The sequence below is a fragment of the Lampris incognitus genome, chromosome 2 (assembly GCF_029633865.1).
Source record: "Lampris incognitus isolate fLamInc1 chromosome 2, fLamInc1.hap2, whole genome shotgun sequence".
NCBI classification, from domain to species: domain Eukaryota; kingdom Metazoa; phylum Chordata; class Actinopteri; order Lampriformes; family Lampridae; genus Lampris; species Lampris incognitus.
In genome coordinates, this window is record NC_079212.1 from 139,214,887 (window position 1) to 139,227,386 (window position 12,500).

The following is a 12,500-nucleotide window of genomic DNA, read 5'->3' on the forward strand; positions in this document are numbered from 1 at the left end:
GCATTGGCTGCAGACCGTGGCCTTTGGACCTGCTACAAGTCAACCTTTACATGACCTTCAATAACACCGTCACAGAAAGCAAGAGGCGGGTTGAAGCCCGGTGAGAAGACGTGAGGCGGCTCAGTTCCACAACTGTTAAATTGGCAATATAGCGCACACAATAAAAATATAAATCAGCTCTTTGCAAGCTTATGAACTTTATAGCGTTAACTATGTGGCAGATAGACAATTCAACAAGTAAAGGCACGCTTAGATTGACTTCACACACTTCTATCTCTTCTATCTCAGACACACACACACACACACACACACACACACACACACACACACACACACACACACACACACACACAGGTAATTAGATTTTAGTGCTAGAACAGCAAAAATGAGCAGGTTAACCATCCACCCACTAGTTGCACTGTGTCAGCTAAAAAAAAAGCGTTTGTGCAAGAGAGTTTTAAATGTGTGTGTGTGTGCATTATTCTACACTTCAGCATGACAGAACAGGGGCTTGTGCACTCACTCAGATTGTGGTTGTCTTTTTTCTGTCTCTCCTTGGCCATTGCACGGGCTTCTGCGTCTTGACAAAAACAAAAAGCAATTAACAACAAGGACAGCCATCCGCTAAACTAGTGGTATTTAACCATTCGTGTGCCGTGGAGAGCTATTGTGCGAGCGGGGTTTTCTTTCCGACCAAAAACTGCACTCGTTTCACCAACCGGCCCGGCTTCAGCTGGACGGGGAAGGACTAATGAGGGAAATCAGATGGTGCGGTCTTTGGTCAGAAAGATAAGTCTGCATACACATAGCCCCGACTGAGGACCGCTGCCCTAACCCATCCCATCAGCAGTGTGTCACCATCAGTGGAATCAACAGTGTTAAGATGCGCTTTTTTTTTTTTGGGAGGGGGCGGGGTTCCCCATTTTTCTCCCCAGTTGTACCTGGCCATTCATCCCACTCTTCCAAGCCGTCCCAGTCGCTGCTCCACCCCCTCTGCCGATCCAGGGAGGGCTGCAGACTACCACATGCCTCCTCTGATACATGTGGAGTTAGCAGCCGCTCCTTTTCGCCTGTCAGACAGATGTAGTGCGTGAGAAGATTACGCTATTCCCCCCCCCCCAGTTCCCCCTCCCCCCTGAACAGGCACCCCGACCAACCAGAAGAGGCGCTAGTGCAGCGACCAGGACACATACCCACATCCGGCTTCCCGCCCGCGGACACGGCAATTGTGTCTGCAGGAATGCCCGACCAAGCCGGAGGTAACATGGGGATTCGAACCAGCGATCCCCGTGGTGGTAGGCAACGGAATAGACCGCTACGCTACCCGGACACCACCTCTGCTAAGAGGCTTTTGACACGTGTTGGAGGACAGAGACTTTTTTTTTATATTCTGTCAATAACTTACTAAATGACAGGGTCATATTGACCTTGGCGCCTCTAAACCCAAATTTAATTGGCTGCTTTAGTCAGATGTTGCACCTGACATTGCGCCGTGCAGACATTTCCATCCAGCATAGGCTTTCACCCGTCAGTGACTGTCTAGTATGTGGCCGATCCTACCTGACAGTTCCCGTTTGATGGCCAGATTGGCAGGGCAGGAGTTACTGGTCATAGCGATGGTTGGCCCTGTCATCCCAGGACCAGCATACACATCCAGTTGACTGCTGGACAGGGGAAGCTGAGGAGGGCACCCATACACACACGCAAATGTGCACAAGACACAAACACAAAGGGAGACACAAATATACGGAGAGACCATTTGTTAGTCAAAGTCTTCTTTTAAACCCTGCTACAGTTGATTTACGTATCCTGCAACATATCTGTATCACGACACGGCCAGCCCTCTCTTCTGGATCCACATCAGAGGCTAGCTAGCTAGCTAAATAAATAGATAAATAACAATAAAAAAATGAAACGCTGTTTCCCAGAAACAGATTGAGAGGTTTATCTCCCGTTTCAGTGTTTTCAACTGAAAAATAAGCTCAGTCATTTACACAAGAGTTTGAGTCTTACGTTCAAAGCCCCCGAAAACATCTAGGAGGAAATTAATAAATAAGATGATGCAACGCGTATTAAAAGCCCTCAGTGTGACACAATCAGATGAAAGGCAACCGCGACAAAGCGAGGTTAACTGTCAGTATCATTGCTCACAGGAATGTCTGCAGCTGAATGTCGGACTTTTTGAATGGACGGTTTTATAAATCCTCAAACCATCTTGTCCCTCTGCTCTTGGAGATAAGATAAAATTTAATGGGGAGCGTTATACTTCATAAAACATTCAAGGTGAGATGTAAAACTAATCTTTTTTTTTTTTTGTAAAGGTGAATGTTTTTCCTTTTCGTCAATGCCTCATTTATGGCTTCACATCCCTGCATAACGCAGGACAAGTAGATAGAAAAAGTGCCCATGTTTAGTGCTGCACTGTAAAGAGCAGATAGCAAGAGATAAGTCCACAACATCACACCTAAAGGCAGCCTGCTAAACACACAGTAATGATTGACTATCATCCCCATCAGCCTTATCTCTCCCCTTCATGGTTTAATTCTCTGGTGCGGTCCCTAACCCTTGAATGGTCTTTTAAGAGTTCAATCAATAACTTTATTTGTCCCCAGTGGGGCAATTGGTTATGCAGCAGTGGGACGCAGACATTTAGCACACATAAAACACAGGACACATAAATACAACACTAGGACCAAAAGACATAAATACACAGTGGATTTTTTGATTTTGATTTTGATATACTTTATTAAATCCCCGTGGGGAAATTCTGCTCTGCATTTAACCCATCCTAGCTGTGTAGCTAGGAGCAGTGGGCAGCCGCCGTGCGGCACCCGGAGACCAACTCCAGTTTGCCTTGCCAATTCCCTAGTCATTTAAAAAAAAAAGTTTAAACATTATGCAACTAACTACCTTTTCCACCTAGTGTTTGGGAGGGAGATGGCAGAGGGTATAAAGGAGTGTTTGTATCTGTTGGTTTTAGCTAGCTAGCTAGCTAGCTAGTCTGAGGAGGGAACCAGAGGGCAGAAATTGAAACTTTTGATGTAAAGGATGGGAAAAATCTGACATGATGGATTCAGCTTTCTTGTGTTACTGTTTGTTGAGAAGATCCAGCAGAGACTTCTGTGCAGTGCCAGTTATTTTGCTGCAGACATTGACCACCTTACTCAGTACATTTGAGAGACTGATACCGGCAGACTAAGGAGAGAGTGAGCACAGACTCAATAAAAGATCGATAAAACATCCTCATCGGGTCTCAACGCATGCTCAATAATCCAGGTAAGGAAATCACAGAAACTTTCGGTGATTGTCATCAGGGTCCTGTCAACCTGAGATTTAGAGAGTTTCTTGAGACTAATGAGACGCTGCTGGCTTTTCTTGTACACTGTGTCGGCATCACTCTCAAATTTCAGTTTATTGTCTTGTATAGTTCCCAAATACTCGTAGGACTCCACTATTTCTACTATATTCTGGCCGTCAATCACCATACTGACAGCGGAGGGGTGAGAACGTCTAAAATCAATAAACATATCCTTAGTCTTTGAACACATGCAGCACTAAAAACGATTCATGACACCAATTTGAAAAATAGTCAACAACAACAGGACCGTGCGAAATGTCTTGGCTGTTTAGCAGGCTCACTATGACTGTATCATCAGCAAACTTCCAGATGTGACGGGTTTCATACATGCTGCAGCAGGCATTAGTGCACAGCATGCCCAGTAGTAGTATACTCCTGAAATGTTGCATAACAGATGTGTTATAACTGCCTATGGAGTGCCACTAACGCTCAGCGTCTTGTTTCGTAAATGCATTTTCGAGAGAGAGATGGACTTTTCATGCCTCATTACCGATAAGTGTCCTATTTCCTGCGGTGAAGGCGAATGCAACATTACTAATGAGGCCTGAGAGATAAACACCTTATCTCAAAGTAAAGATATCTTATCTGGCTTGGCTACTGTGTGAGCAGCAAGATCAAACACACTCACAGACAGACGCTGGACTGACACAGGCATCGACTGTATGTTAATGAAAAGCCGCGGTCGCATCTGCTGTAAGAATCTATCAGAAAATAGAAATGAAATTTAAAGGGAAAAAAAAACCCAAAAACTTTGCTAATCGGGAGGGAAAAAAAACATATCGGAGTTGTGTGCGAGATTCCCTCCTGATTATTTAAAAGTCCGACCACATCTTGCGTGGATCCCCCCAGGGGACATGTCTTTTCTCCTCCTGCCCTGACGTGGTCCCGCTTTGGCGTGGACTTCAAAGTGCCGCCGTTTATCGACAGCTGTCCATCTCTCACCGTGCCCCGGTCTGAGCTGGTGACACGTGTCATTTAGCGGGAAAGGGTCTTTTCTTTATTTATCTAGTGTACAAGTAATGACAGAAAACTCACACACGCACACGCACGCACACACACACACACACACACACACACACCAGAACTGGGAGATTCCAGAAATTCCAAGCTACCATAATTCCCATCAGGATTAGCCAAGTGAGTTGCATTCACTAAAGGATTATTAGTTAGTTAACATGAATATGACTGGAACATTTGCATATTTCCAGGAGGAAAAAAAATAAGTTTTCACAGCTATCTCCACCTTCTCACAAGTTTGGTTTTCTTTTTCATATGTGAAAACAGAAAAACACATCAATTCAATCAATTTCAGCAGTCATCTTAATTCTGTTTTCCACTGTTGTCTTTAAGTTGCAAGGAATGCGACTTATTGATGTGCATTATTGCGAGAGTCGGCTACAAAGGCCTCTCATTGTCATCCTCTCTCTCTCTCTCTCTCTCTCTCTCTCTCTCTCTCTCTCTCTCTCTCTCTCTCTCTCTCTCTCTCTCTCTCTCTCTCTCGCCACTCAAATTCCTTTCAAGCTTGACAAACTGATCTACCACAGGGTGGATCAATAGCCTAATCTAATCAATTGCCATGACGGAACAACATAAATTCCCCAACACACACACGCACACACACACACACACACACACACACACACACACACAAACACACACACACACACAAACACAGAATGCTCAATCAACTGAATAAGTGAAACTAACATACAAAGGCAGAGACAAAGTCTATTTAGCTCCACTCTTTCCCCCCCTCCTCCCCCCTTCTCCCTCTCTCTCTCCCCCCACATACATACACACACATGCACACAGACACACACAGACACACACACACAGCTGTGGAGCCAGACTAAAGCGGCGAGCTAGAACAGTGTGTCCATGGGTGACCTTCACAGTAGCATGCCGTGTAATGTCCCTGACCGTTTGTCAAACTGCCAGCCGCATCCCCGCTCTGAAACGCTGCCAGATACTCGTTTCTCCACCGCCGCGACCCCGTCCTCTACAGACGTCACATCCAAAGACCCGTCCAAATCGCCCCCCCAAGCCCCTTCCCCTCGGTCCCGATTACACTCGTACAGTAGAGCTAGCGCTGGCCGGCAACAGCCGCTCCAGGGGGAGGGCGGGCAAGGCGGGCGGGCGGGCGGGTGGGGGCCTGTCCCCTAATCAGAGAGCGGACGTTGGGAGTTAAGAGTAGACCCGCTGCCCTGCACCACCCTGCATCAAGTTCACGTCACACCCCACCCCCACAGAGACGAGACTGAAAGGGAGAGCAAACTCTCCCAACACAACCGAAGCTGGTCGTCGCAATGCATGCAGACATGCGGTGTGGGAACAGGTGTGTATGTACACGCAACACACACACACAACACATAGACGCAAGCACCATCTCGCGCACACAGAGAAACGGTGACACGCGGGTCTAGAAACAACAAAAATACAGCGCCTCACCAGTTGAATCTGTTCTCCGTCAATCACTTCCACAAGGGCATAGGTCTTATTCATCTCCTTCATCACTCACTCCCTCACTTCCTTCAACAGGCCGGCCGCTCTTTTCTTCTTCGTCTTCTTCCACACACTCTACACACACACACACACCCGCTCTCTCTCTCTCTCTCTCTCTCTCTCTCTCTCTTTGGCTCGCACACTCCTGTCCAGGGAGAATGACCTCAGCGGCAGCGACTGTCTCTCTTCTAACCTCTGTTCACCACCAAACAAGAGTGAACTTTCCCCTATCTGGACTTTCAGCCTGTTTTCCCCTAGCACAAATTACCCTCATCCCCCTTCCCTCCTCCTGCCCCGCGCCTTTACTCCTTTTCCCCTCCTCCTCCTCCTCCCTCCCCCCCCCCGAATGCCTTGTAAACAAGTTGAACTCTAACTTCTGGCAGATTAATTGTTAATTTTCCTGAGTTTGTTCCCCCTCACACACAAAGCTCTGTGTAGTTCTCCTCAGCGGCTCTCCGTCCTGTAACTATCCAATACAATTTATAGATAGGATGTTTCATTCAGCCTGTGGTTAAATCAATTATACACTTTAAATTGCTTTAGTGTGCCTTTGTGTGTGTGTGTGTGTGTGTGTGTGTGTATGTGTGTGTGTGTGTCATGGAGAATGAGATGTTCAAGTCTCCTGACACACAACAGTACACAAGCCATTCTGCACGGTTCATCAGCAAATGCGACGACATGGCCGTCGCCACCGTAGTCGACAGCGGCGGGAACCAAAAACACAAGAGGCGTGTAACAGTAATTGTGGTGGGCACAGAGGTGTGCAGGAGCAGGCAGCGATGAGTTGGACAAGGCCATTGTTATGCTTAGAGTCCATTCAAAGCCACGGCAATGATGACTCGGCTGCATCGGCACCCCCCCCCCCCGAGAAACTCCGCCGGATGACGTCACCCGGCAGAGAGAAGGCCTCTAGTGAACTGCAGACACCACACATGGTCAAAGATTAAAAGTAAGCAAATGTTATTCATAATTATACGGAAGAACTAACTGCCTTCACACGTTGCTCTCTCAAGGAAGTTTTGAAGTATACCGAGGGCGAGCGCAGAGCCCACCGCATTTTATACTGCGACAGCACGGCAATTAAAGAGACGATACACCTATTTTTCTCCATGTTTACTAGGACGCGCTTGCAACTCGCATCAGGTGCGCCATGGGTCTAGACATGTCTGTCGTTTTTCCAACCCAGTTTGGATCAACCGTACTTCGTAGTCAATAAAAACGCTCTTCAAATCTCTAACATTGCTCTCCCAAAGAAGTTTTCAAGTATACTGAGGGCCACAGCAATTAAAGAGACAGGGTACTGTATTTTTACTTGGAAAAATAGGTGTACTGTCTCTTTAATTGGTATTTTGCCACTTGGAAAAATAGGTGTACTGTCTCTTTAATTGGTATTTTTCCACTTGGAAAAATAGGTGTACTGTCTCTTTAATAGCTGTTCCGTTACAGTATACTTCAAGACTTCGTTGGGAGACCAACGAGATTTGAAGAGCAACCGTAACAGATTTGAAGAGAATTTTTATTGACTACAAAATGACGAATATTGTAGCCAACATTCGTGTCAATTTGGTTGAACTCCACCAGATCATCCAACAGTTCACTGACAACCTGACTCCAGAATAATGGAAGACGATGGTGTCACAAACAACAAACCCTGAGATGTTGGCCCGCTTGGCAGGCTTGTCCATGGACATTGTCCAGGCAGCTGCCACAGCTGTCCTGGAGAATGTCCTGCCCAGGGTCCAGGAGTTCATTCAGGTGCATCAGAATGTCCCTTTGTTTGATCTGTCAAGGAGCTCCACTGCATCACGAAGTTCCCAGGACAGGACAAATGAGATTAAGTATCTCACTTTTAAAGAAGAAAGTGTCTTGGGGGCGCCGCGATAGCTCAGCTGGTAGAGCATGTATCGCATAAGGCTGAGTCCTTAGCGCAGTGGCCTGGGTTCAAATTCAGCCCGGGCCCTCTGCTGCATGTCATCCCCTCTCTCTCCCCTGCCTTTCCTGCTTGTCTCTCGACTCCTCTTCTTCTTTCAGCTTTTTACTTGTTTGTCAGGGGTCGCCACAGCAGATTTTACAGTTTCCATCAGGACCCTGTGAGAGCACAGCACCAATGCTAGCCATTGTTAATGCGGGCCTCAACTGATCCAGTATGGTCTTGTCAATCCACATACTGATTTGGCAAAATTTTATGTCAGATGCCCTTCCTAACACAACCACTAACCCTATGTCTCTCTCTCGACTATTGCTGTCAAATAAAAGGCAGAAAATGGCAAAAAAAAAAAAATCTTGACAAAGAAATTGTCCATGAGAGCCTGGAAAGTCTTTTCATGCCTGTGGCTCTGGTCTGATATTTGGCAGCTAGATGAGACATTTAAAGAGTTGTCTGCCGAGGTAAATAAACTGGTTGCGAAAGCAGCAGCTGACAGAGTTAACGCAGTAATTTCTGAAGTCTTGCAGACACCGGAAATAGCGAAAGGCGTACCAGTTATATATGCGAGTGGGTGCATCACATGCCCATCCATACTCTGCAAAATGGCCACTGCTATGGGTGACTTCCCGAAAATGTGCCTTGGAAAGTCAAAGAAGTGGTTTAGAAAAAGAGGCATATCTGTAGCCACGTCTGCCTCAACAGAGGAGCCCCTAATTACTGGAGAAGGGGTTCTAAAACCTGTCGATGAGGACACCGTGAGAGACATGAACTAGCTACAGAGAGCCAGCCAGCTTTCTGCTTGTGTTGAGGAAAGTGTGTCCCGCCATGGCAGCCTACACAACCCTTGCTTAGACACTGAGTCCTCGTTGTCCGCTCAATGCAGCAGCAAATCAGAGTTTCATGGTAGAGGCTGAGTCCCAGCATCTTGTAATTAAGGGGAAATCAAAGACCTTTTTGCAGTTTGCTGAGCGGAATTTTCGTCCCTAGGTGGAGGCCCTCTGCAATCGCACTCAGGTGCCACCCAAAGACCATAAACAGACCTCTGGCCAACGTAAGGACTTTGTGATAGCGGGCACAATGGAGCAATTTTCAGAGGCCATAGTCTAGCTGAGCCAGTCACAGAGGCCACAAACAGCACATGAGGAATGTAGAGCTGTACCTGACTCATCAGAACTCTGCCCTGGCAGCTTTCAAGTCAGGCCCAAATCAGCCCCTGCTACAATGGCCTTTGATGAAAAATTAAAGGCTGTCGAGAAGCTTGTCACTGGTCTGTTGGAGGAATTTCTGAACCTAAGGTATGGGTGTAGAGTTCTGCAGTGAGCTGCAGAATCTTTTTGCAGACCTCACTGGTGATATCTATGACCTCATAGTTCGGTTGCTAAGCGATACATGGGTAGTAAGTGGTGGGATTTCGGACTAAGGTGGCCCACGGAGTGTTTTTCCAGACCGTAGGCTAGCGGTGTAGCGGCTAGCAGTGTAACAGTGGGGCTGTGTCTGAAGCGTATAAGTGCAGCAGGCCAGGTGAGGACCGAAGCAGGAGGCGGCAGTGTAGGCCTTCGATAGTGAGGTCCCTTGTCGAACGGAAGTCAGCGTAGCTATAATACTGCTTAACCTGGTAATAAATCGTTGCCCGCATAGCATAACACAGCCGGCAACCTCGTTACTGTAACAAATACAGAAACGGGAGAATAAAAGCATTGTTAACGTCAGCTGCTAGCAGGCTAGTAAGAATCATGGTGCTAGCGCTAGTTCGTGCGGGACATGGATGTGCGCCATCTCACGAGCACACGCTTGCTTAGAGGAATGGGGAGTGTACCAGGAGCCGGCAAGAAGAATCCCTGCCATCCAGATGTCGTCTCAGCGATTCACCCTGCTTCATCCTGCTGTACATGGTGTGAGTTACCTGCCCTACGTGGCCGGGCATTTGGGTTTTTGTGGGGGTTTTTTTTTTAACAGATTTTTCCCTCTTTTTCTCCCTAATTGTACTCAGCCAATTATCCCACTCTTCTGAGCCATCCCGGTCGCTGCTTCACCCCCTCTGCCAGTCCGGGGAGGGCTGCAGCCTACCACATGTCTCCTCCGACACATGTGGAGTCACCAGCGGCTTCTTTTCACCTGACAGGGGGGAGTTTCACCAGGGAGACGTAGCGCGTGGGAGGATCACGCGATTCCCCCCTCCCCTCCGAACAGGCGCCCTGACTGACCAGAGGAGACGCCAGCACAGCGACCAGGACACAAACCCACATCTGGCCTCCCACTCGCAGAGATGGCCAATTGTGTCTGTAGGGACGCTCGACCAACACGGGGAATCGAACTAGCAATCCCCCTGTTGGGAGGCAACGGATTAGACCACTACGCTACCCGGGTGCCCTCGTTTTCCTTTTTTATATTATTGTAGAAATAATATCTTTACATTGCATTTTAAGTTTTTAATCTGCATTTGTGAATAACAAGTCACGTGGACTGGCTAGCGTTTCTTTATGAATTTTTTGAGATTAATTTTAGCAGTCAGTTCAAATTCACCCGATCAAAAATTGCCTCTTTTTTAAAGGGATATTCCCGTCAGTCATTCACATCAGTTTGCTCTTCATCATCATCAACCGCCACCCTATTCGCCTGATGAGAAGAGGGGATACAAATGAGGCTGACAGGAGGAATATTGCACGTTTTGATGCATAATTATTTTTTCATTATGGATATTAGCTGCGTATGTGATGTCTGCTGACATGCTGTGGTAAATTTGCCATGCGTGTTTTTAAGACATGGTTGACATGTAAATCGGGGACTCAGGAACACTTTATTTGTCCTTTCATTTCAGGTACTTGCACACACGAAACGAAACATCGTTTCCCCAGGCCCACAGCGGTGCAACACAAAGGCAAAAACACACATCCAGAAACTACAAGAACTTCAAGAATACACATATCCAAACTAACACACATATCCAAAATAAAAAAATAAAATAAAAAATTACTGCCCAAGGGAACAAATGCCAGCCAGGATGACGGTCGGAACTGCAGGTCTGCATGGGCTAGCAGTTAGCTTAGCCTGCCCCGCTTCCGCGTCCTGTCAGACCACCCTCAGTGTTTCCTCTTCGGCCGGAGCTACCGTCAGGACCATGGTCCTTGGGCCCACTGGACGCAGCAGACCAGGCTCCCTCAGTGGATCCAACGCCAGCTCTCCCAGCCAGACACCTTCGACACACCTCCCCGCACTCCACACAACGACACTAAGAACACAATCAAGGCTAGGCGAGGCCGCCGCCAGACCGCCCTCTGTGTTATCGGAACTGCCGGTCTGCATGGGCTAGCAGTTAGCTTAGCCTGCCTTGCTTCCACATCCTGTCAGACCGCCCTTGGTGTTACCCCTTCGGGCGCAGCTCTGAGCAGGGCCGTGGTCCCTGGGCCCACAGGACGCAGCAGACCTGACAGCATTTTTATTCCCATTTTTTTCTGAAAGCATGGGAGAGCTTTCTCCCAGTCGATCCAGCGCCAGCTCTCCCAGCCATCACACAACGACAAACTTGGACGCAGACATAGACAAAGACGCTGCATTGATGGTACTGGGTGAGGCCGCCGCAAACGTGAATTGGCGCCGCCATCTTATCACACCGGAAGCGGAAATGTGGAAATCATGTTCGGTTAAGATATTTATCCTTTTTCTGCATCCATTTAATCTTGAAGTCAAATCTGATTCCGTAGTTTCACTTCATATTCTCAATATTTTCACTTGTTATATGAAATTGCTCAAAATCACATTAAACTGATTTGGAAATAAGAAGTGGACTTATGAAGGAAATAGCACTTGGTGGGTTAAAATCACGACATCTTAAAGATGTAGTTTTGTGATAAAATATTCTACCAACTTTTTACAGCACAACATGCCTCCTATGATCTACCTTTTCTAAGACACACAAGTTTAAGAAAATATCTCCGCAAAGTTTTGCCGCTGAAAGAAGACCTTCAGCTTGTGGTAAAAACAGCATAACAAACGAAGGTGCCCTAAAAACGTAACTATTTAAACGACTATAATGTTTTGCAGCTGCAGCATAACGGTCTCCATTTCTCCACATTGCACTTACAGTGTTGGGCATCTGGACGGGGTCAATGTACGCCTGGATGTCATCGTAGCTTGACTGCATGCTAATGATGTCATCAATGACCTCATCCATCTGTGTTGAAAAGTGAGGAAAAGAGGTCACCCGTGTGATATGCAAAACACACTACACATAATGCACAGTGATCGGGAGCATAGCAGCCTTCTATGTCCGACTCCGTGATCCGTCCACACTGCGCTTTGAGAAAATGAGAGGGCGGGTTTGTGTTCTCACTTGACTTCACAATATCGAGTCCACTCCGAATCACACCTGGGCAAAACTGTCACGAGCCTTGAATTTGGAGAAGCGCTCGAGACCTGTTGGCAGGTCAGGCTTCTGGCTGAACTGGCTTGTGAACACAAAGGGGACTATCGTTGCAATGGCCGTGTCTCAGCGATATTCTTTTTAAGAGGGGCGGGAGGGGGCAGAAAACAAGAGGCGGCGAGATGGTCAAAGTCTGACAGGTTCAAAGTGCTTCGCATTCTGCTGTGCCCCTCGTTAAGCTGTAATTACTGCTGCGAGACCATAATGGAGCGTTTAAACCACGATCATAATTAGACATATTTAAGCCAGTTAGTTGGCAACAGCTGACAAAGTCACACATAAACCTCACACAC

General features: G+C 47.2%; 1 protein-coding gene across 1 annotated transcript in view; it reads right to left on the minus strand.

The window, feature by feature from the left end:
- The window catches only part of tfeb (transcription factor EB), a 55,000-nt gene that overhangs the window by 641 nt on the left and 41,859 nt on the right, over nucleotides 1-12,500 (minus strand). The window contains exons 6-8 of the mRNA XM_056301797.1: nucleotides 11,869-11,958; nucleotides 1,561-1,678; nucleotides 524-580 (exon numbers count right to left, since the gene is read on the minus strand). Coding sequence (XP_056157772.1) covers nucleotides 524-580; nucleotides 1,561-1,678; nucleotides 11,869-11,958 — 265 coding nt within the window. The remainder of the gene's footprint in view (nucleotides 1-523; nucleotides 581-1,560; nucleotides 1,679-11,868; nucleotides 11,959-12,500) is intronic.